Below are 27,001 nucleotides of genomic sequence, written 5' to 3'. Positions count from 1 at the left end.
TTGTTTAGGGTAGGTAATGTTTATGTCATATTTGGTGTTAAATTTTCTAGAAATTGCTTTCCTTTGTTTAGGGTAGGTAATGTTTATGTCATATATGGGTTGTTTCATTTCCTAGAAATTGCTTTCCTTTGTTTAGGATAGGTAATTTTTATGTCATATATGGGTTGTTTCATTTTCTAGAAATTGTTTTCCTTTGTTTAGGGTTGGTAATGTTTGTGTCATAATTGGGTGTTTCATTTTCTAGAAATTGCTTTCCTTTGTTTAGGGTAGGTAATGTTTATGTCATAATTGGGTGTTTCATTTTCTAGAAATTGCTTTCCTTTGTTTAGGGTAGGTAATGTTTATGTCATAATTGGGTGTTTCATTTTCTAGAAATTACTTGAGAGACTGAATTATGTTGAGTTGATGAAAACTTTAGAATTGTGTAATCTTGGAGAAGGGGAGCCTACTTGGTGAACTTCCATCTTTGGTTTTGGAGTAGATATGGTCATCAATAGACCTGAAGGTATCACACTGTTCCATTTTCAAAAATGGTGGTAAAAGAAACAAAATTTACAATTACCTTTTAACTAAAGAAAATACAAATTTACTTTAAAGTCTATGTTAATTTTAGGTCATTGTGAGACAAGAATTTTCACGGAAGATGGGATTTGCCATTCAGGCCGAAGAAGAACAGTTACGTGTCCAGTTAGAAACTCTTCAGGTTGAATTGAATCATCCAACTCAGTTTAAGGTAAGTCTGCAGCTGACAAATATAACAGGAATCTTACATTAGTGCTTATTTCATTTTGAATTATATATATATTTTTTTAAATCTAGGATTAATTTAGTCATCTGTTATATTGCTCTTTTGTTTCTGTAATGGATAAAAGAATGTGAAAGAGCTTCTAATTCCTATGCCTTGGTCAGTATTTCTTTGGCTTGATTTATTTCCTCGTGTTATTTACAATGGATATAAAATCTTACTCTCATTTCATATAAAATTACGAAAACAGTTGATTAATTCAGAGAGCCTTGGAGAGCAAAAGACTGAGATGAATAGTTTCATTAATCTCATTTGAAATGAGCACAAATGTAAGAATCATGAAAAATACCGATGTGAAGAAATAAAATAACAAATTCGGATTGAACTGAGTGAAGTACATTTGAATGCCACCGACATTTTTTTATCCCTAACACGCATTAAATTGGCAGGTAGTAAAAATAATATTATACATTTGACTCTCAATATGTTTATTACACTCACTCAGATATATATTCAAAAAATATTTTATCAGTCTCACTATACCATTGATCTGTATATAATGCATTCATTTAATTTTCAATCAGTCTCACTATACCATGGATCTGTATATAATGCATTCATTTAATTTTCAATCAGTCTCACTATACCATGGATCTGTATATAATGCAATCATTTAATTTTCAATCAGTATCACTATAATGTGATTCATAACATAACACATTTATTGAGGTTTTTTATCATACTAACCATAACTCAGTTCAGTACATAACACATTTATTGAGTTTTTTATCATACTAACCATAACACATTTCAGTACATAACACATTCATTGAACTTTTTATCATTCTGGCTATAACATGGTTTGGTGCATATTGCCACTGGCAGTTAAATAGTACAAAGGACATTGGATTCAATTCAAAGTTTCTTTGCGCAACCAAAATTCTCTTTGGCCTAATGAGGGAAAATCTCATCACAGCACACTACATCAGATGATCTCTGAATTTGCTTACACAAATATCTAAGGAAGAGAGACTTGTTGTATTGAAGAGTGTCCACTATTGGTATGCAAAAACAAGTGGCTGATATCAGATATTTACAGATATTGATAACTGAAACTGATGTGAGATATATACAGACACTGATAACTGAAATTGATATGAGATATATACAGACAATGATAACTGAAACTTGAAAAGTTTGATCCCAAGGATTGCTGTGATAAAAATAACACCTCTTACTCAATACTTGTTTAGTAGGAAGTGGGTACGAAATATATGGGCATAATAATTGAATGCATTTAATACTTTGAATGCATATACGGGTAAACCACTGATTTTCCGGCACCCTTGGTTCCAAAACCTTGCCAGATTAACAGTTTTGCCTGACCAACCGAGGTCACATAATAATTCAACAATACAGGTATAAATGAAACATGTTTATTAATTACTGAACTTGCAAAGAATGTTGCTGTACTACCACTCCCAAAGTGGAAAATGTTAGAATTTTACTGGAACTGTAGAGTTAATCACAAAGGTCTTGAAGTTGAGGGCTGTCAGGATTACTGTCTTTTACATAGTTGATTGCTTCTTTATGGATTTCCGATGCTGCAGGTGGGACATCCAGGATATATGAAGTTAAAGCCACATGATTTTCAGATGTAATGCTCTGATACACATTCTTCTTGGTTATCTTTTTAAAACTTTCATCCAAGCTAAGTTGTTTCATGTGTTTTGTTCTTTCCCTGTGTAACTTGTCATGCATCAAATAAAAATTCATTAGCTCTTGTTCTGTCATGAAGGTATGTTGCTCTAGCCCTTTGATTTATTCACCCGACAACTCAATTAATTTGTCAATAGTAAGTCTTTCAGCTGCATCTGTTTCTCATTTATCACTGTTACCTTCATCGTTTTCATCATTTTTATCAGGATTCAGAGCATTGTCTATAATTTCAGAATCAGTATGTGATAAACGAAAGGTATTTCTACGTCGACATTCATCCACTGTGCCAGATTTTCTTCATTAAGCATGCTTGCTATATCCTTGGCAACAGGTCCTGTAACACATTTTGTATATTCAAGCTACTCATGAACAGCTTCTTGCTCCTTTGGTATATTAAATTCAGTGAAATCATTGTCAACATTTTGATCTGGTGAATTTTGAAACATCAAGTTAGGCCACAACTTATGCCAGCCTTTCTTCAGTATTGATGCTTGCACCTTCTCCAAGCCATGAGTAATAAACCACAGTATGTCTTTCATGTTTAATTCTTTAATAAATGTCTGTACAGACTTGCCATCATCAACCACATCTAACATACATTGTATGAAAAGTGAGCAATAATTAGCCTTCATAGAGAGCAGTGTTCTTTGGCCTTAGAGTTGGATAAGTGATGTACAGTTTGGTGGTAATTACACTGTATAAGCATTTTTCTTACACAGGAGTTCAGCTTTGGGGTGAGCTGGACAGTTGTCCAGAATAAGTATAATTTTGCAGTCTTCCGGCAAGCCACCAGATGTGCCATGTACTCTGGCTTTAGGCACAAGAGCATTTTCAAACCATTCTAACATAATCACCATTTTTATTAGCACGGTATGTTACTGGGTAAATTTGAATACCTTTCAAGACCCTATGGCATTTACCTTTTCCTATCGCCAGTTATTTACATCTGTGTGTGCCTGCTGTGTTTGAGCATCCTAAGATGGTAACTCCATCTTTGGATTGTTTGAATCCTGTGAGCTCTTTGACTTCTCTTGTTACAATCCATGTAGGTGTGCACCAATATAATGCAGTTTCATCTGCATTATATACCTGCTCAGGACTGAGGTGCTCATCAACTTCAAGTTTCGAAAATTCGTCAACATACTCTGCAGCTCCTCTGTGGTTTGCAGACCATTTTTCTCCACACACTTTATCCATGGAAATTTCATGACACTTCATGAACCTTTGAAACCATCCTTCACTATAGTCACACTCATGTTCTGATTTAAGTTCTTTATAAAACAACTGAGCCTGGTCCATTACCATCCTGCCTGACAAGTCCATTCCATCACACTGACGTTGTCAAAACCATTCCATCATCACTCAGTCATCTTTTATAGTTTTTCTAATGTTCATTCACTTCTTGGAATCACTGAATAGAATTTAAATATTTTGTCCCTCTGCTTCTTTATATCATAAACAATTGATGAGCTAATACCATACATGTCATACAGCTTTCGCACAGAAACACCACAGCCCAGTTTTTTCACGGTTCTACTTTCTCTTCTATCTTGTATTGATATTGACTGGTGTTTACGCTTGAAACCACCACTGACACTTGCATCTTTCTTAGAAGCCATAGCTAGGGTTAAATGTGAGTAAAATAAGCTAAGAATTACACAAAATACAAGTATGACCACCAACAACTGCAGTGTAAATAATCCAAGTGAGTGCATGTCCAGTAAACTAATTTGGCAGTGTCAGGAAGTTCCCTCTTGTAATTTTGTCTGGACTAAAGCAGGTGCCAGACCATCCATTGCTGGAAAATCTGTGGTTTACCTGTATATTAATAAACTGAATACATATATGGACATAATAATTGAATTACATATTTAGGCATGATAATTGAATACATTGAATGTATTGAAAACACTGAATACATGTACATATATGGGCATAATAAATGAATGTATTGAAAACACTGAATACATGTACATATATGGGCATAATAAATGAATGTATTGAAAACACTGAATACATGTACATATATGGGCATAATAAATGAATGTATTGAAAACACTGAATACATGTACATATATGGGCATAATAAATGAATGTATTGAAAACACTGAATACATGTACATATATGGGCATAATAAATGAATGTATTGAAAACACTGAATACATGTACATATATGGGCATAATAAATGAATGTATTGAAAACACTGAATACATGTACATATATGGGCATAATAAATGAATGTATTGAAAACACTGAATACATGTACATATATGGGCATAATAAATGAATGTATTGAAAACACTGAATACATGTACATATATGGGCATAATAAATGAATGTATTGAAAACACTGAATACATGTACATATATGGGCATAATAAATGAATGTATTGAAAACACTGAATACATGTACATATATGGCCATAATAAATGAATGTATTGAATACACTGAATACATGTACATATATGGCCATGATAAATGAATGTATTGAATACACTGAATACATGTACATATATTGCCATAATAAATGAATGTATTGAATACACTGAATACATGTACATATATGGCCATAATAAATGAATGTATTGAATACACTGAATACATGTACATATATGGGCATAATAAATGAATGTATTGAATACACTGAATACATATATTGGCTTGACAATTAAATACATTTAAGTAATGACACAAATTGGGGTTGCAAAGTTATGAATGCATGAAATAAAGCAAAGTTGTGGATGCATGAAACTTAACAAGAGCTCCCAATTTAATAAAAGGTAAGCTCCCAATTTAATAAAAGGTATGGATATATAATGATCATGACTGAGACTGTACATTGAAGGCAATAACAATCAGCTGCAGATTGGAATGACTGCATACATACTGTATTGGATAAATGAGAGGATGTAAAGACCTCATTTGTCTGACTCAAGCATACACACAAAGTTCAAGATATGTATTTGCAAGATCATTTATTAATAACACAGCACATAATCTGCAGAGTAGATTTGTCCGATTATAAATTGCTGAATGGCTTAATACATTGACCCATTCACTGAATAAAACTAACTAGTACTCAAGACATTTCCATGTCACATTACCTCATCATATGATATCTCACTCAATCTATAGAGTTCCAAGCATTCCATGTCACATAACATGTCATATTTTACTCAATTCATTCAGTTTCAAACAACTTCTTGTCACATAACATCATACTGCACTCAATTCATTCAGTTTCAAACAACTTCTTGTCACATAACATGTCATATTTCACTCAATTCATTCAGTTTCAAACAACTTCTTGTCACATAACATCATATCTCACTCAATTCATACAGTTCCAAACAACTTCTTGTCACATAACATGTCATATTTCACTCAATTCATTCAGTTTCAGACAACTTCTTGTCACATAACATCATATATCACTCAATTCATACAGTTCCAAACAACTTCTTGTCACATAACATGTCATATCTCACTCAATTCATACAGTTCCAAACAACTTCTTGTCACATAACATGTCATATTTCACTCAATTCATACAGTTCCAAACAACTTCTTGTCACATAACATGTCATATCTCACTCAATTCATACAGTTCCAAACAACTTCTTGTCACATAACACGTCATATCTCACTCAATTCATATAGTTCCAAACATCTTCTTGTCACATAACATGTCATATCTCACTCAATTCATACAGTTCCAAACAACTTTTTGTCACATAACGTGTTCTATCAAACTCAAATCATAGATTCAGAGAACTTGTCACATAACACATCATATCTCACTCAATTCATATAGGTTAATATTACATGATATACCTCACGCAGTTCATACAGTTCCAAGCAACTTTTTGTCACATGACACATCATATCTCATGCAGTTCATACAGTTCCAAGCAACTTTTTGTCACATAACATGTCATATCTCACTTAATTCATACAGTTCCAAACAACTTTATATAAAATAACACATATCTCACTCAGTTCATATACTTGCAAGCCATTTTCAAGCTACGGACAGGAAATAAAGTTTTGCAAAATAATGTCTAGTTCAGTACAGCATCCATATTGAAAACAAATCTGTCATGCCATGTTTGCTCTATGAATGTAAATAATACTTAACAGTGTTTTAGCAAGTGCTTCTACCCAGTAATTGAAAACATTTCTAAAATGAGTTAAAGTATTTACATGTAACAACTACTGATTATTTGATTTGTTAATGAGCACACAGAAATTGAGCATTAAATGTCCTTTTCAGTTGTAATAATCAGCTTTTGGTTAATTGATAAACTGTATTTCAATATGGTAATTAGTTCTGTTTATTTCAGGGTCGTTTAAATGAGCTAATGTCCCAGATAAGAATGCAGAATCATTTATCAGCAACCAAGACCGATTTTAATTATCAGATGGAACCATCATTGCAACTTGAAATCAAACAGGTTTGTGCCAAATTGTACTGTATAGTTAAAAGTCTCGGAACAACTAAATTTATTACAACAAAATATGAAAATTTGAATAGAAAATGAATGGAAGCAGACAGTTTCAATGGTAAATTTGATCTTTTTAGTAGAATATTCAGTTTTCAACAATTTCACTGTGACAAATGTGTACATATCCTTTATATACAGTATTGTTCCATACAATAACATTGTCATTCTTTAGAAGTTTTACTTATACTAGGATATGTTAGAAGGTTTTATTTAATCATTTTATTCCAGGCACACTGACTTTAAAATGTATGGAAATATGTGCAAGACAGAAGAAATGACTTTATGAATATGAAGTATGAATTGTAGGTATATATTTCCACCCAGCAGTCTTTATAATATAGAATATAAAACCTGTTAAGGAACATATAGAAGGGATGATTGTTGCCAGAGAATTTGCAGTGGAGTTCTCAATAACAGCAGATTTTTTGTTTTTCTTTGCCTTGCCAACTGACTTATTGGCCATTATATGCCCTTATTTTCACAGGCACGCAGGGAAGTGGAGAAATAGGAAAACAATTTCTCCTTCCTCCAGGCCTTTTGTCAGTTGTCAGTTACTCACCATCACACATGCCCTCTGGCAACCCACTTGAGGTGCCAGACTACACCAGATTAGTCAGATTTTGACCAACCATTCTTGTAAAATGATGGGTAGTCCCAAATTATATCAGAGGGTCTCCAGAAGTTTTTTGTTTAAATCCCTCCACTTTTGTCCTACTTTTGTGAAGTACCTCCAAAGTGATCCCATGAAAGGGAATGTTTTTACAAAAGAAAATCCAGCTTTTCGGCATGTAGAGGGTGGTGTAAATAGTTTTAAAAAATGTACTGACAGGGCATCTACTTCTGAACGTTTCAGGTTAAAAAGTCGAATAGTAATTGAGACCTGCAATAGAGGTGCGATGAGCATGCAGTCAGTCTTGACCTGTCTGAGGCATACTTCCATATACTGATTCATGTTCCCCCAGTCTGTGCATTTGAACCTTTTCTTGGAGTTAAGGATGTCTGTTGCAGAGACAGTAATGTTCCTGCACAATAAACCACAAAAGCATTTGGTATGTTTGGTTTCAGGACATGAACATCCTTACTGCCCTCATTTTATGGTGGATAATCATTGTCAATAAGTCCTTGTCCCTTCTGAACATTTTGGTACATCTGAGCTTGGAACCCTCGGCACATATCAACTTGGTGTCTTTATCCCAAAGGCATCAATAGACTCATTCATGCATTAGAGGAGGCATCAACCAAGACATTGAAGTTGGACCATCAGTAAGATGTTAGACCAAGTCATAATTCAGATCAGAATGTCCTCCACAGAGGGGGGCCCCCGAGTGGTCTAACACGCTCACCGTTACGGATCACTGCCATCTCACCTCTGTCTGCATGAGTTCGAGTCTTGGATTCGGCTAATGTGGTTATGTGAGAAAGCTTGCCAGTAGCTTCTTGTGGGTCGGTGGTTCTTTTCGGGGTTTTCTTGGGTTCTTCCTCCACCATTTATACTGGCCACCGTGTATAGCCTTCTTGCGCTGAAAAATGGCATTAAAGCCTACAACAACAACAACAACAACAACAACCTCCACTGAGTAGTTGTTTTGATTGGACCACATGCATCAAAAGCCATTCGGTAAGCATGGTTTTGGGTTCACGATATGAACAACCTTACTTCTCTCATGTACAGTTCAGGTGGGGATTAGTGTTGAGAAGTCGGACCAGCATCTTGTCCGTCTAGATATCCCAAATGCACGAGTGTAACTCATGTTTTGGAGAAACCATCGAACAAGACATTGTTTAGGCAAGAAAGCCTTACTGATTGTGTCGGTGGACCCATTATAGGGTCACTTTACTACTAAACTTGTGATGGTCATTATTATATGGATGGTCAGTGGCATATGGATTTTTCAAGAGAAGCTCCTTATACCAGCCGCTTGGAAATCAAATCCATTCTTATATTGTTTTCTACATGAGGATGGATCAATATCCATGAAACACGATCCTGTTAATATCAGTGTGCCTGTGGTGACCTGCCCATGTTTCATTGACATCCCTTTGCATCTGCAGAAGGGCTGAACAATCATCAGACTTGTGCCTCATTGTAGGGAATACTTTCATGAGTATTCCCAATATCAGGTAATATTCAAGTCTGACACATTCATGGCCAGCCCAATATCCTGGCTGACTCATGATCAAGAGAGGACAACTGCTTCATACAGAGTAGTCACTCCAGGCACTTTCCATCAGGTCTGTGACATTTGGGGCTATCCGATACTTGACTGTTCTTTTTCATTTTTCCATGACCCCATAAACATAAGCTGTACATGCATTTTGAATCTCAAGGGAGGTAATATGGTCATACAACTTGTCGCTCATGTAAAAAAAATTGACCAAGTAATTAACAATGCAGAGATCTAGGATGCCTTGGTAGGATCCACGATGTCTAAAATTCTTCATAGTGTCTTCCAAAACCATTAACAGTGTTTAAAATATAATGTTAGTCATCAAAGGTTCTGTTAATATTTGTTTTTTCAAGGGTAAATATTATAGTTTATGGAAAGTTTTGTCAGCATTATCAATAAATTAACCAGATGTTTTGTACATTGTAACAAATTATCATAAGCTTTGGCTTTTTTCCATGTAATACTACATTCTGATGTGAAAATCATACATTCTTTAAGAAAATAATGAACAGGAAGATCCCACTAAACAGTCTACTTAAGGTGTTGAAATGTGTCAGTCAGTTTGAACTTGTAGGGCCAGCATTATGACAGGTACATGCATCATCGTTCATACAATATCCAATTTTATAATTGAACATCTAACTAAGCAATTGACATGCGTAAACCTTTCTGCCCTAAGGATGGCTATATACATGTATGTTTAGGAAGTTGATGATGTTTTTAAAATAATGTACTATTGGGGTTCTCAGTAGATTGCGAGACTGAAATGTCAATTGACCCTTGACTCCAAAAATCTCAAGACTCAAAACTGAAATCTTGAGAGTTAATTATTTGTGACAGTCATGAGCCCATAGCTGTGATTACTCTCTATTGGTGTAAATAAATGATGTTTAAGATTTCTTGTCTCATGCTGAATAATGAGAAATACCTGTCCAGTGTTTTGTAAAAAACACAATCTGAATTTTGTGAAAATGTTTTCGTTCTAAATATGTGTTATTGTGTGTATATTTTGTACATGAAACAGACTGATGATTTTTTTTATACTGTATTATATTTTCAACTTATCAACATATTCTCTTACCATTTGCTCAAACCATTTTATATGCAAACATTTACCCATGTAGTTCGTCCATTAAGCTGATGAGGACCACTTTAGTCTCCAGTATTTTTATCAGGAACAAATGGTGTGTGGGTGTGTAGGTGGCCAATGAGGCCCATGTGCGCCCTGAATGTTCTGTGGCATTGTGGACATGGGATGGTAGCAATGCAGATCGTGGGGTTACTGGCTCTGGATTTCCTGGCCTGCCTCCATTGTTCTGCTGTGATTGTCCTGTTGTCCTCACAAGCTGCAGCACCTTTAGTGATGGAAGAGTGCCTGTCATGGGCAGTCTGCTCCCATGTGTCATAGCTAATGCCAAAGTTCTTTAATGACGTCTTCAGGGTGTCCTTGTATTATTTTCTGTGGCTTCCTTTCTTGCCTTTTCCTTGATCAAGCCCGCCATAAAAGAATTTGTTTGGAAGCCGGTGGTCTGACATCATGCGAGCTACATGGCCTACCCATTGTAACTGTGGTTGCATTAGGATGGTGTAGATACTGGGAAGGCTTGCTTGGTGAACCTGTTCACTGTGCTTAGTTTATTGCCGTTGACTGTGACTTTGGCTCACCATATGGTTTTCCTGGGGCTGCACTGCCTTCCTTGTATATCTCAGCTGTGATTGAGTCTGAGCCAGGAGCCTTGCCACTAGAGTGCAGACGTATTGCTTTCTGAGTTTATAACATGGTTGATTCATTGACTGGCTCTTGGGGCAGCAGATTAATGGCTTCATCATTGATGGATGTTGGGCTGTTCAGGAAACAGTTGAAGTGCTCAGCCCACCTTTTCGAGGATCTTATCTTTGTCTGTGATCAGTGTGTTCCCATCCACACTGATGAGAAGGGATGATCTTGATGATGATGGGCCATAGACTTCATTCAGCACATCATAAAACCTCTTCATATCATGCTTGACAGCATGGCTTTGGATCTCATCAGCTTATTCAGCCAGGAGTCCTGCATCTGCCGGAGTTTCTGTTGAACAGTCATGAGGATGTTTATGAAAGCATCTTTCTTTGAAGTGGACTTTGGATCATTTAGGTATGCTTTGTGGATGCCCAATGTCTTCGCAATTCTCGTCAAACCAGCCCTTGTACTCTCTGGGAAAAGGCCCTAAGATCTCTGTGGCAGTTTTGATACAGTAAACATCACTTGTATTATAGAATTCCTGAAAGCAGTGAACATTTACTCTAAACTATAACTTTTTTGCCATCACATAGAGCAGTTTTATGTACTATATATACCGTCCCTTTTTTCAATACCTTTTCGTCTGTCTGCATTAACACACAACATTTACATCTCCCATTGATTGGGAAGCTTTAATTTTCATTGTTACCATCATATTGTTTTAATTTCAGCTTGGTTTGATGTTGCTGGTCGATATGAGACTTTTTATAATTTTTTAAAAGATTATACATATAACATTATGCTTGGCACCAAATAGCCTAACAGTGCTGGTGCACCTTTAAAATACAATCAGTTAATCAGCAATATTGTAGACAAGCTTTCTAAGGGTCACCCAGGCTGCCTCCACATTCTGGATGTCCAGAGGGGTGGACTGAATATGGTTTTCTTGAGTGCTGAACAAGGTCGATTTGGAGTTTAAGTTCTTCAGATTGGCGATGTTCAGCTATTTTGTAATCTTCTTGCCTTGCAGGCGTCTTTTAGTCTGGAGACTACAAGGCGGTGGTTAATCCAACATTCTGCACCACACATGGAGTTGGTCACCCGTACATCCTGCCTATACCACTTCCTGACTGTCTTGTAGTCAGTGAGACGCCAGTGCTTAGATCAGGGATGCATCCATGTCGTCCTGTTGCAGGTAGGGAGGCAGAAGATTGGGTTGGTGATGAGCAGTTCATGCTCTGCGCAGGTCTAAAGTAATAGAAGACCATTGCTGTTGCAGCGGCCAACACCATACTTTCCAATTACCCCTTCCCAGGAGATGTTATCAGAGGTGACTCTTGCATTGAGGTCCCCAAGGATGATGAGCTTGTCCGACTTGGGAAAAGAGGTTATGATAGAGTGGAGTTCTTCATAAAATTTGTCCTTTGTTTCGTCTGGATTGGTCATGGTTGGAGCATAGGCAATGATGATTGTGACATGCTTTCGTCCAATTGACAGTGGGAGTTTCATGGTCATAAGCCTGTCATTCACACCCATATGAAGTCCAGCTAGCTTGTTAACAAAATCTGACTTCACTGCAAAACCTACTCTGTCCTCAGGTCGCTCATCACTTTCTCTTCCACTCCAAAAGAAGGTGTAGCCAGCGCCCCTTTCACAAAGTTTGCTTTCTCCTGCAAGGCAGGTTTCATTCAAGGATTCAGTATATGTTACATCTGGCTAGCTGACTGCCAATCAGGGCAGTTCACTTTTGAGGTCTGTCAGCATCACATCTGTCCAGAAGTGTGTGATGAGAGGAACGATTTTCATCTTTTTCTTTGTAGTGTTTCCACCGCTGATGTAGGGTCCCCTCCAGCCGTGGTTAGCTGGCTAGGGAAGGATGGAGCAGGCAATTTTTTGTGCAGTTTTTCTAGCCCCTTCCTTATGCCATGGAGGTGAGCAGTGTGAATTCTAAAAAGGGCTGCTCAGTCACTCAGGGGGCTGCAGAACTCCACTGCTGCTCTGTGTCTGTGAAGAACGACCATATGACCTTAGTCGCCAGTGTGCAGATTTGTGGCTATGGCTGCCAGTGTACCTACACCTGCCACTTCATCACTCGCCCTTTGCCACATGACTTTGGAGAGAAGGATGACCAAGGGACTTGCGCATTGACTTGGTTTAAATTGAGGAAGAGTTGTACGTCATCAACCCCACCATCTTGTCTATGACCATCTGGATCCAGTGGCAAGACAAGATCAAGATGGCTGGAGATGGAATCAAATACAGTGGATGACCAGGACCACCTACATGCCTCTTCCTGCTCTTTATGTTCCACAGTGCATTGATGAAAATTGCCTTTCTGCCCATTGAACTAGCTATTGGTTTCTTCCACAGTCTGCCGATTCCAGTCTTCACATGCTTGGGTAGGCAAGCCCTGACTCATTGAAGGTTAAAATCTCATTGGTTACCCTCACCTGGTGTATTCCGCCAGTCGAAGCAGTTTACTGGGGTGTGGCTGCTGCACATGTTACAGCTTCTTGGAGCCACAGGTGAGAGCTGGGTACATGTGGGGACCAAAGGTGGGCAAGATACCCCAACTTCTCAACATATTCTTTTATCATTTGCTCAAATAATTTTATATGCAGACATTTACCCTTACAACTAAGAAGGTTATATATCATTCAGATATCAGGGATGTACACCACAGACTTGTCAGTTCTTTTTTTCAACTTGTTCTTAAATTTTATAACAAATTTTGAAGATTGACTAACCTTTTCCTCAGAGCTGACGCTATCTTTCTGGCGTTTTTGGAGTCTGAGGGTCAGAAAATTCATCACTAGCAAATTGTTTCCAAGACTGAGACAGGAAAGAAAATATACTTCTTTGCGCCGTTATGATTTTAAAGTTTAGATTTATGCACTGAGTGTTATGTCCATTCAGTTTATTTCTAAATATTCCATTAATTAAAATGCTCAAGGTTTTACACATTTTGCCTACCGAAGCAAATTATTTACCAATAAAATACAATTCCATGAAAACTGGCCTCGCATGAAGCCATATATTCCTGTTTTGTCAAACTGAATGTAATTTAATTTAAACAAATGCCAATATTTTATCCGAAATTAATCCAGTGAAGTTATAAATGTTTCCAAATTTTTAAACATTCCGCCAAATGAAGGAAATTAATTGCCAGTAAAATTATTTAAGTTGGTCCGCACCCTTATAACCAGCTTCATGAGCTGCCATATGCTCCAGTTCTGACCAGTTAGTTATAATTCTATGTCCAAATGTACCAGTTCTGATATTTGATCAAAAGGCAGTCCATTCATGTCATAATTGTTTCCTCTTCCTCTATCATTAACTTTAAATGTAATCTCAAAACAATCCAACCTACCAGTAATTCAGTTTGCACCTGAGCATTATCTCCGCCCAGTTCACATATATCTTCCGTTGGTGTGATAATGTTGGCCCTCAAGGTATAAACTGTTGTCGAGCAAATGTCAGTCAGTGCCACCTACAGTAAATTTGTTATGGACAGTGCACTCTTAGTAAGATACTTAGCTGGAAATTTGATTGTTCTAGCCCAAATCTACATGATCCAAAATGACACACAAATCGGAATTTCTGCACGTCAAAATGGGTCATATTTAAATTCCAGTCATCAAAACCCGAGGATACACATCTATTAAAAACCATGTACTATCTTCAAAAAGTGTAACAATTCAAATCCAATGACTTTTTAATTTTTTTCATATAACATTTTTGCATATGTAAGTTACTTTTTTAGTCTGATTTCCCCTCTCTGTGGGCTTAGTCTGATTCACAATTTTGTCAAATATATTATAAAAAGACATAGCACAGTGCCTAATCTTTGAAGCTTCAAGCACTTTACAGTATTGTTTAACACTTAAAAGCATATTCAGCAACAAGATTACAAAAACAAACACCATGAAACTACAAAATAAAAACATGTTGACAGTAATTAAGGAAGTAAACATTATTAAGTCTTGAATGAGATCACAATGTCATTGTGTCTAAGATCTATGGGCAATTCATCCCACATATCTGGACCGTTGTAGGCAAAAGAACGTTATGTGCATTGTTTTTTACAGTGGGAGCAATGAGAATATGTGTGTCATAAGAGGAGTGTAAGATTCTTGATGGAAGTTGCTATAGTTGATACTCAGACAAATCAGACAGAAGCCAATTACAACAGTCCAGTCTTGAAAGTACTAAGGAACACACAAGTGTTTTAATGGCTTCAACTCAAAGAAAATTGCGAATGTAGCTGATGATAAGGAGTCGTGCATGTTCATTACATGTTGGTGTTTGGAGAGCATGCTTTCAAGATCACCACCTAGGTTTTTTACTGAATGTGTAAATTTATATGTTTGCAATACTGATACTTACTGTTTGACATAAAAGATATGAATGAGAAACTGTTTTCATGGTGATCAGGATGGCTTTTGTTTTATCATCATCCATCTGCAACTTGTTATATGTCATTCATGACTTCATTCAAAATGTGCCTTGGATGGTGGCCTCACCTTCAGCTGGGAAGCTAGATTTGTATGTTTGAGTGTTATCAGCTTACAATTGGTGAGACACCAAACATTGATCTGTGTGGCTGAGTGTGTGTACAATGAAGAGAACAGAGCCTTGTGGAACACCAACATATACTTATATATATATATATATATGTATGTGTGTGTGTGTGTGTGTGTGTGTGTGTGTGTGTCTTAGGTGACTCTCAACAGATTTTTAATTCGTTGGATAGTCAGTGTATATGGACATTTAACAGTCATGCAGAAAAGGCCATGCTTTTCACATGTGGCCTCAGTGGTACAAGTTAAGCCAGAACCCTACTATTGTGTGGTATTATCTATCATCTGCTAGATGTGCAGTAGGCAAATTTATTTCATGCTGTGAGGCACCAAAGATGTAGTCCAATACACAAGGTAATCCACTAATCAGAAAGTCCAGTTTAGGTCTGTAATGTTGAGTTAAATTAGCACTCATTGAGTGGAGTACAAGAATTGCCTGAATTACACCACTGTATATTACTGAGCTTAGCATGGTAAATCCACTTTGTGTGTACTGTACTTTATGGTTACTTAGAGAATGTTATTCCTACCTGGTAAATCCACTTTGTGTGTACTGTACTTTAAGGTTACTCAGAAAATGTTACTCCTACCTGGTAAATCCACTTTGTGTGTACTGGTAAATCTACATCTGATCATGCAGAAGAACAGTGACGATATATTCATGTATACATTGTAAGAATAATGCTCTGTAATGTTGGGAAAATACTTTCAAATTTGTATAAGTACTTTAGAGTGCTTTCTATGAATTTGAGATCAAAGCTCATTTTAACTGTTTTGTGCCCAAGCTCAACTAATTTTTGCAAATATGAGAGGCCATGTTCTTTTATAGTTTGCTTAAATAGTATTTGTATGATTCTAAACCTGCACCCCACCCTAAAACCCTGTACCCCACCCAAAAACCCTACACCACACCCATAAACCCTGTACCCCACCAAAAAACCCTACACCACACCCTAAAACTCGGCACTCCACCCTAAAATTACATTTAGCTTGCCAGAAAGTCATTTGTAACATTTGCATAAGTCAGTATAATTATCCACCTTCTATGAACAGACGTGAATAATCTTGGATGGTTAAAAAAAAGAACAAGAGTCACCTCCCTTGTACTTTTTTTACCCACTAAATTGTGTTTAACTGATATCCTTCTCCCACTAACATTAGAAGTGAAAATATTTTTTAAATTGAGAAAACATCTCCTTCTACTAACATTAGGGGCAAAATCAATAAAAATGATAGAGCTAATGAAATTTATTGCTGTTTTTATCAGTGTCATGTGTAATTCTTGATGTTGCTTAACTTTGATGCTGGTTAACTTCGAAATGGCTTCACAAAGGTTCCCTCAAACATCATCTTTCTTGCAAACAGCAGCTGTGATACTTCTACCTTTAAATGACATTCAGCACGTTTAACAAAAGAGCTTTATTTCAAGTCCAGTTCTTATGACCATCCACTCAGCTGTTACATGAAAACGTCTTAAAGTATAGTAACAAGCAGAACAACAATTTTAAGTCTGTGAATGTCAACATTTTCTGTATTTCAGATTCTAAAACAGCAGCAAGAAGGTTTGCACCATCTTATCCAGATCATCAAAGAAGATGCACAAGATATTAACATAATTGAACAGAGCTTAATTGATTCTCGAGCCAATGCATCCAGGAACTGAAAACTAGATGCATCCAGGAGATGGAACTTGGCATGTATGCCCAGGTCACAATCCTGATGTTTTGGACAGGGAGGACAACTCACTGTATGTGAAATTTATATACCACAGATGCAGTATTACACCTCAGCATCAAAGAAATTGGTGTTTAGTTTTGAATATGAAGTTTATTAGAGCAGTACATAGAGGTTTGCAAAACCAATTTACACAAGAGATTATGAAGGTTTTTTTATCAAAGGTGGTTCAACATCACAGATGCATTGATAAACTTGTACTATCAATCGTTCAAGGAAAAATGATTTAAGTGATATAAACTATCAGAATTAAACATTTTCTTATAATCTTTCAGTCCATTTGAGTAAAGTAAAATGATACTGTTGCATGTAACATGTATACAAACTCTAATTTAACTATATTTACCAGATTCTAAATACACACTTTTTAAATTCAAACAGTTTTAGTCCTTCATGACAGCTGTATGTTTTAATAATGTCTTTGATTCATTCTAGTAAATACTTGTTCCAACTAAGTATTGTTTGCATTTGTCTATCTATCCCATACTTAGGACTGACTATTAATCTGTGTTTCTTAAATGAGCATATCATATTCTGCTTAGAAAAGTCATTCCAGCACCATTTAAAACTTGACATGTGCATACCTTTGACTTAGATATATCTGTTAAAGGAATTCAATGAAGAAAGCATAATATACATCATTGAACTGTCCTGTTTGAATATAAAATTTCCTGTACCTGTAAATTGCATAGACCTAAAGGTTCAGTCAGATAATGTGATGATCAAGCTGTTGGGATCTTAAACAGAGGCACCCTCTTCACTCATTTTCAGTTGCTGGGTGCATTTATTTTTGCAGAATATGATAATAAAGATATATTTCATCACTGTTAAGTGAAAAAGAGGCAGAATAAAAGGAAGAAAAAAACACTTTGTTTTTGTTAATTTTGCGCATTTAGCACATTCTTTTGTGGATTTATGTAGTGATAATCAGCAGTGCATGTTTTGCAAACATGGAGTCATTTGTACATATTTTAGTTCATGTATGCTATGCTATTGTGATACCTATAAAAAACAATCATGATATAAATTATGATATTACATGGCTGGTGATACCCAGGTCTGCTGCTTTACACCTAGAACATGCCATGTACCATATTTTCTGGCTGATAAGGAGTGTAAGTCGAATTTTGTACATTTTTTCATCCTTCATCCATATACAGGTTGATGTGGAGTGTAAGATGAGCCAGGTCAAAAACTTAGCTTAGTCTTTTTTTGCTTGTAACTTCTAATTTCACTAAGATCTTCCAGATTTGTTTTGAAACTGTTGTCACCAACGTTAAGATGATATTCCCCCATTTCAGTTTTTAGAGGGAGTGGGGTGAGGTTTCAAAGTGATTGTTATCTGTATTATTCATTTACCAAATGATTGTGATCTTCCTTATGTACAAGATCACTAATGTATTCTATTATCAATTGACACATCTGAAATAAACAGTTCATTCTTATTTGAATTATGATATCCATTGTCACAAGAACCACATGGCTGTGTAGTGTAATTTACATGCTAATTAAGTATGCCTAAAGCTTTGGCCAGATTATTCCAGTTGACATCTGCTTGAGGACAAGATTTGACAGACATGATCAAGTTACTACAGGGAAATGAAAAATATAAAGAAAATTAGTGATGGATACAGAAAAAAAGAAAAGTCATGTACAACGAAAAAATAAAATATCTGTTTTAATTTCTTTCATTCATATATATATATATATATATATATATATATATATATATATATATATATATATACATATACATATACATAAATATATATAATACTATTGCAAATTTACACAAACAAGAAGAAATTAAGCTTCATTTATTGTGGATTAATAATTGTAAAAGGGATATCGTCATTGTCTATTAACTAGAGCCCATATTAGGTTGTCAGCTGTTAAGTGGTGTGGATTGTTGTCAAACATAAGCACCACTGATAACATTGTTATAATTTACTCTCAGCAGTAAATGCACTGTTGCTGTCATGATATAGATATTTTTCAGAAATGCAAATGCTACATTTAATGAAAGGAGATTGCGACATGATATGAGTCCTTGGTAGATTTGTTTGAAATCATAGCTGTAACTTTAATAAAGAAATAATTTATGAAACCTGAACAATTCCTACATCAAACATTTCAGTTGAAAGTCGTTGTGTTCTTTTGAGAAATGATAATAAAAGCAAAGAAAATATAAAGAGCCGTTTGTCCAGATGATAGGAACTGTTCATGCAACACTAAGAAGGCTTGTTGTTTTCATGCTTTTTGACAGGCTTTGTTTGAGTCTTGGAGTTTGTGGTGTTACATGTATTTAATTTGCATTGTTTGTTAGGTTTCTTTTAATGTGTTACAAACAATGTGCATTTGTGCTTTGGAATTGACTTTGTCCAAAATCAAGTTCATGTTGTTCCTGAATAGAGACACTGATGTTTTTATTTTGTAAAAATAATACTTTGTTAATATTTCTCAAGGAGTGTGGGTTAAATACTAGGATCATTATCTTAGTCTGAGTCAGTCATTGTGTCTACCATGTTCTTTATTATAATTTTAATAACAGACCTTGTCTAATTATAGCGTAGATTGTTCTAGAAATGATTTTTTATCATACATGCAAGTTCTTCTTTTGTTTCTTAGATTTTATTTATATATATATATATATATATATATATATATATATATATATATATATATATATATATATATATAATAATCTTGTTGACATGAGAATTACTCATTCATGCTTAGCATCTTTAAGCAGAATGAGTCTTACTGTTTTGTTCAGATTTCGATTTTGGTGAAATTATTTATTCAGATTAGTATTCACTGGAAATACAAAGGGTTCTTAAATAATATTCTTGAACAGAAATGTTAATTTGGAATTATAATGAATTCTGATAAAGACATCTTGGACTATATTATTATCATTACACTTCAAGCAGCAAGTACATTATTATATTCAAGACTACAGATGCATAGACACCTTCAGTGTTGGTTATTTAATTAGAACTTTATTCATTATGTGATAGAACTTTTTTGACTATTTGGAATTTAATTCACAATACTTTAAGTTCTTTTTAAATGTTCACTTTGTATTCCGGGGATATAAATGATTTGTTGAATTTTACAAAATTTGTTCATTTATTGCTCTTTTCTATTACTTTTTGAAGAGCATAGGTGCATAATAGTTTTATAATGAGAATTGTCCAGTTTGTACAGAGCAGTGAGATATAATAGGTCTTGTATGAATACGAAAGGTGACTTTTTATAACAAAGTAAAAGGCATGCTGGTTTGAAATTTGGAGTACAGATGCCTTATAATAGAGCATAGCAAATAAGATCGGGAGTCAAAATGCTTTATGATAGGGTGTAACAAATGAAATATGAAGTGCTTATTCATTATGGTAGGGTGTAACTATGAAATATGGAGTGTATATTCATTATGGTAGGTGTAGCTATGAAATATGGAGTGTGTATTCATTATGGTAGGGTGTAACTATGAAATATGGAGTGTATATTCATTATGGTAGGGTGTAACTATGAAATATGGAGTGTATATTCATTATGGTAGGGTGTAACTATGAAATATGGAGTGTGTATTCATTATGGTAGGGTGTAACTATGAAATATGGAGTGTATATTCATTATGGTAGGGTATAACTATGAAATATGAAGTGTATATTCATTATGATAGGGTGTAACTATGAAATATGGAGTGTACATTCATTATGATAGGGTGTAAATATTAAATATGGAGTGTATATTAATTATGGTAGGGCGTATCTATGAAATATGGAGTGTATATTCATTATGATAGGGTGTAACTATGAAATATGGAGTGTATATTCATTATGGTAGCATGTAACAAATGAAATATGGAGTGCTTATTCATTATGGTAGCATGTAACAAATGAAATATGGAGTGTATATTCATTATGATAGGGTGTAGCTATGAAATACGGAGTGTATATTCATTATGATGGGGTGTAACAAATGATATATGGAGTGCTTATTCATTATGGTAGGGTGTAACTATGAAATATGGAGTGTATATTCATTATGATAGGGTGTACCAATGAAATATAGAGTGTATATTCATTATGGTAGCATGTAACAAATGAAATATGAGTAGAAATGCTTTATGATATGGTGTAGCAAACGAAACATGGAGTGCAAACAGTTTATAATAGGGCAAAACAAGTGTAATATAGAGTGCAGATGGTTTAAGATAGGGTGTGACAAATGAAATATGGAGTGCAAATGATTTATGATGGGGTGTAATAAATGTAACTATAAAAATAATAATAACAATGTTAAAAAAATGAAGTCAGTGATACATATCATCCTAATTAAGTAAACCAATACATACCAAAACTTATGATAAGTACCAATCTAAAGTTTACTCCTTGTTCCTACAAGGTGTAGACTTTACATTGGTACTTATCATAAGTTTTGGTATACATTGGTTTATAAATGTTATAAAATGTTGGCAGTTGTAGACAAAATCTCAAAGAAAGTATGTGTTCAGAGATCATTCTGCTATGAGAAACATACAGTTATGGTTGGCAGAAAGAGAAAAATAATTTAACTATACAATCCTGTTTTAATCCTGTTCAGAGTTCAAGTTTGTACATTATAAATTAGTAATGCAGTAACTATCTTGCAAGGAATGTGTGCTAATGTATAATATTTATTTTTGAAAATGAAAAATATAATGTTTCTCAATATGGTACAAGGCATTGCAATACAATTAAGAACATTAATGCTGTATATCATGATTGACTGGGATTGCTTTGTTGTATTCTGAATACAAATGAATACAGAAAGTATTTCGAGTTCAACTTTGTGAGGTAACATTTTTTGTTGATTTTGTGGTTGCTCCAACCTTAAATTTGACAACCAACAAACCATTACAAGAATCTAGCTGGTGACCACCTGCAAGCTGAGTCCACACCCCATTTTATAGTAAATTGGCATTATACACATAGATGTATCCACATGCCATGAAACATGAATGTGGCCAAATGTACTTGAGAAACTGATCACAAAATAATAGTAACATTGGGGTCATTTTAGAATGTGGATAGACTAACATATGAACATGACTGGAAAAAATGATTAATAAAAACAAAAAATTAGCGCCTGTTTATCCATTCTTTCTTTTAATAGATCCCAGCAGTGCAATGTATGTAATTCCTAATCTGAGGTCCACAATTTCAAATAACTAAGAACGGCCAAAACCAAATTGATAACTCTGTTAAAGAAGCTTTCATGATTTGGACGCCAATACAACTGCATAATCCTTTCTTGAACTATTGCCTGCATAAAATATAACAGTTACAAAAGCAGTGTCCACCACTCCAACAGGCATTTCCATGTAAAGGACTAGGTTCACTATACCTTCTAAATGGCCCAAAAATTGGGTACAAAGTACATTTTATACATAGACTTATCCCTATCATAAAATACTAAAATAAAGTTAATTCTTTCATTTGATGTCCACTGATATTATAGGCACATGCTGATATTATGACATCAAGTGGAATGGTTATGGTATGGTAAAAAATGCAAATTTAGCTAGAAACATACCCTTTTGAATTATATTTAACACTGAGTGAATGTATCACCCCCACCCTCCAATATTTTTTTGAATGGTAGTGAAGACAATTCATATCATATTGTGAAAAAACTAAGTCCTCAAATTAAAATTAATGATAGTTGTTCTTGCTCTCGGATCATCCTTGCGCCACAAAAACAGAATAAATTTCTAAAGTTCTAAAACAAATTTTGGAGAAAATATGACTATTCATAATTAGAAATCTTAATAAAATATGTATTTTTTTATCATTATCTCAATGGAGATTTACTTAAGAGGTATATGACAATAAAAACGTTTGGTGAGTGTAAAATTGAGAAAGAAAAACATTTTCTTAGTTCAGAGAAAACTTTCAGGTATTTAAAATACTAAGGTAGAAAATGTTTATAGAATTCCAAAATGTGTCTGCAATAAAATAACCAAAATGCTAACATTTAATCAAACCAGTTCCTTCTATCTGCACATTCAACATACTACTGACAGATAGATATATATATATATATATATATATATATATATATATATATATATATATATATATATATATATATATATATCCCTTCCATAGAATATATTTATATATATCATAAGCTTGTGTAAAAGAATACTGGGACATAGTTTGTGATATTTCACCCAAAAAATGTTTACAAAATATAAACATTCAATGAGCACATACACTTTCCATCACAAATAACAACCATTTGTTCTGACCTCCAAGGAAGTTGGGATATATTTAGATATATATTTGCTTTACACATAAAAATAAGAATTATATTAGAGTTCACCAAACAGGATATATTGCCATATCAGTACAAATTTCTTGTCGAAAAGCATTGAGTTACCTTTCAACTTTTTTTTCAAGGCAACATTTAGGTTGCTTTGATAAATGTGAACACATACTATGGACTGTAGTATAAATATAAAATATTTGAAAAGATTTTGAACCAACAATATGTCAAAGTTAGATTCACATGTTTACAATATGTGATAAAATGGCTACACTGGTCTCTCAGGAGTCCTTTCTTAATTGTCTAATTATGCATGTTTATGTTTTGGATACAGTTAAATCCAATCTTCATAGCCTGATTATCAACATGTATTTTGTGACATTAATATTGCATGTAGTATATATATATTTACCGCTACGGTGGCCTAAGTGGTTAGAGCATCTGCCTCAGGTTCGAACCCCGACTGAGTCATATTAAAGACTTATAAAATTGGTACTAGCGGCGGCCTTGCTTGACGCTCAGCATTAAGAGGTTAGTATTAAGACTGGTTGGTCTTGTGGCAGGTTAATGTGACTAGAAGGGACGTGATGCTACTTGTCTGCTGCATGATGCCCCAGTGCTAGACATCACTCTAACCTGCCACACTGCAGACATTGTAGCTGTTACGTTTGCTCAGCCCACTTCGTAAGTCGTGTATAAACTAAGGTATTTGTACAAGCCATGGTTGCTGACTAAACACTGCTGCAGGCTAGAGTTAATCTCTTACGCAAGGTTACTGTGACCAGAGAGAAGATTAGCCACTTGGATCTCGGCACAGGCTTTAGATCGAGTGACTTCACACCTACGTGTCACAAAGCTCAGAGGAACCTGAGAGGCCCGGGACGTGTTCTAAATCCGTCCCCACGTGGACAGACAGCTAGAAAGACAATGTTTAGTTTGATTGGATCGAATCAAAGAGACATCCAATTGGAATTGAGACGGAGGGTGTGATAACATTTTCGATCCGAATTATAACTTCTAACTAACAATCAAAACTTTAGTTCACCTGGGAAGACTGCAGAGCAAATAGGATTACTCCGAGAAAGCCACTCGTAATTTGGCGGGAAAACTTACAGAGGAGATTCTAAGGATCGCCCCATTGCTTGAATCTCTACAGAAAAAAAAGTTCACCCTCTTGTCATGTCACCAGATGGTGGGTACTCTGATTATGATACTCCATCTTGAGAAGTAAAGTCTTACTTTATTATTAGCAATGGCACGCACGAAGTAAACCGCGAAAAAGTCCACCGGACCCAAGCAGTGAAGAATTCTCGACTAGAACCAGAATAAATAATTGAAAACAGAAGAATAACCTAACAAAACTTACAAGGATAATTTACAAACAGTCAAAGCCGCTCCGGTATCCTAGTGGTTAGAGCATCCGCCCCGGATGCGGGAGGTCGTGGGTTCGAACCACGGCCGAGTCATACCAAAGACTTATAAAAATGGTACTAGTAGCTGCCTCGCTAGGCGCTCAGCATTAAGAGGTTAGTGTTAGGAATGGTCGACTTGGTGTCAAAATAATGTGACTTGGTGGGCCATCATGCTACTTGTCTGCGGCATGATACCCCAGTGCTAGACATCACTTTAAACTGCCACACTGCAGACATCGTAGCGATTTGACTGGAAAAGTGTTAAAGCTACGTTAAAAATCTAAATCACACACACACACAGAGTCAAATAGAATTGTAATTTTGCAAGGTTTTGGGAAACATCTTAGTGAGTAGCACGACCAGCACGTACTGTACGAGGAAAAATGGCATCCAACAAGGAAATTCCTGAACTTGAAAAATAATTCAACGCAAGACGGATATAGACAGACAATGGAGATTTTCTAGAATGTAAATGCAAAGAGCGTACACAGGAGATCGATGTATCCAAAATACCCATTGAAAATGGACTTAGCATGTCACGTATCTTGGTAGTACTTCAACTGTTCAGCAAAGACTTCGTAGAATTGGCGACTCCTTGACTAGAAAAGAATTTAAAGGATGGATTCTGCGACCCGTGGGAAACAAGCCCATACTACCGTTTGGCGAAATAAACATAGGAGGAGAAAAGGTACTGATAAAAGAACCGGAACCAGAATTAAGGAAGATCCTAAAGAAGGCAACAGAACTCCACCTATCTGATATCCCTAGGGAGATCTCCTTGGAGGCCACAATCAAACGCTTCGAAGAAAAGCTGAAAGTAAAGATGATGAACGCAAAAAGGGACATCATTCCCCTCACTCCCATTAAATAAGAATTTTAGAGATAGAAAAGATGGACATAACGAAGATCAGACCAGCATTTTTTTTACATTGATCTTTACCAGTTCGTGGTATAAAAACTGCATATAACACAGGAAATGCAATACATGCGTTATTACAGGTCACACACCACACAATTGCCCAACCAACAAAGAGAAGAATAATGAAGGCACTGGAAAGACAAGCCATCCAAATCAAAGACAAAGAGATGAGCAAAAACAAAAATTACCAGTAAAACAGCAGCAAATACATCAAAATATCCAACCAGGGAAGACTAAATCTAACAACAAGAAAGCAACAAACTCAACAACTAGACAAACTAGTTTACAAAAGGAAATAAGAACGAAAAAGGTACAAGAATCAGCTACAGAGAAAATAACAAAGTACCAGAACTTGAGCAAGATTTAAATGAAGCACCAATAACAACACCAACAACAATGCCTTCGCCGAAACTGAGAACACAAAAAGTACAAGGAACAACCACAGAGGCCATAATGACAACAAAAGTACAGGAAATGTTACAAAGAGTGTCACCGCCGCCACTATCAACAACAATAACATCACCGCAAACAAGAGTAGAAACAATCACATAGGCCATGTTAACGACAACAGATATACAGGGAATAGGGCAAGTGTTGAATGAAACACCAACAGAAACAGGATCGATAGCAATGACACCACCGCAAACAAGAAGAGAATCTTATATACGAACGGTATTGCAAATCATTGGGAAACCAAGGCCACAACCAAGAGAAACAAGGACATCAATGAAGAAACAAAACCGTTAGAAGAAAACGCTCAAGTAACAAGGATACCACAAATAGAAAGGAGAGGAATAGAGAACACAACACCTAATCAAAAAGAAGAGAAGATAAAAGAAAAACTTAGGAAGAAAGAAAGGAGAAGATGCAGAAGACAGGAAGACGATGAGGCAATGCAGAAATATCTCCTTAAAAGTTATGAATATCTAGAATAATAATAAAAGATGATACTTGTGTCATAGATAAAAAAACAAACGAGAAACAATAAACAACTGCAAATAGAGCAACACATACAAAAACACCAAAAGGAAAAAAAATAAGCTTCAGCAACAATACAATTAAGGCAGGGGAGACTCATGTAATGGTCTGAAAAAGATAAGATAAGGGAGTAACCTCCCCCACCCCCATTAAAACAATTTTAAAAAAATTAAAGAAAACAGGTGATTCTAAGGATAGACAAA

At 35.4% G+C, this 27,001-nt stretch overlaps 1 protein-coding gene across 2 annotated transcripts in view; it reads left to right on the top strand.

The window, feature by feature from the left end:
- The window catches only part of LOC149797378 (nuclear pore complex protein Nup54-like), a 62,284-nt gene extending 39,980 nt beyond the window's left edge, over nucleotides 1-22,304 (top strand). Inside the window, exons 9-12 of one of the 2 annotated variants that reach the window (XR_016421803.1) lie at nucleotides 614-733; nucleotides 6,811-6,921; nucleotides 16,981-20,614; nucleotides 20,655-22,304. Coding sequence is in view for 1 of the 2 variants with exons in the window: in XM_089962151.1 (XP_089818277.1) it covers nucleotides 614-733; nucleotides 6,811-6,921; nucleotides 16,981-17,103 (354 nt within the window). In the remaining variant the exon portion in view is untranslated. Of the gene's footprint in view, nucleotides 1-613; nucleotides 734-6,810; nucleotides 6,922-16,980 lie in introns of both variants that reach the window. The other variant, XM_089962151.1, reaches the window with a different exon arrangement.
- The last annotated feature ends 4,697 nt before the right edge of the window (nucleotides 22,305-27,001 follow it).

The sequence above is a fragment of the Sinohyriopsis cumingii genome, chromosome 6, assembly GCF_028554795.1.
Source record: "Sinohyriopsis cumingii isolate HCF-2022 chromosome 6, ASM2855479v2, whole genome shotgun sequence".
NCBI classification, from domain to species: Eukaryota; Metazoa; Mollusca; class Bivalvia; order Unionida; family Unionidae; genus Sinohyriopsis; species Sinohyriopsis cumingii.
This window is presented reverse-complemented; position numbering and strand designations above follow the sequence as displayed.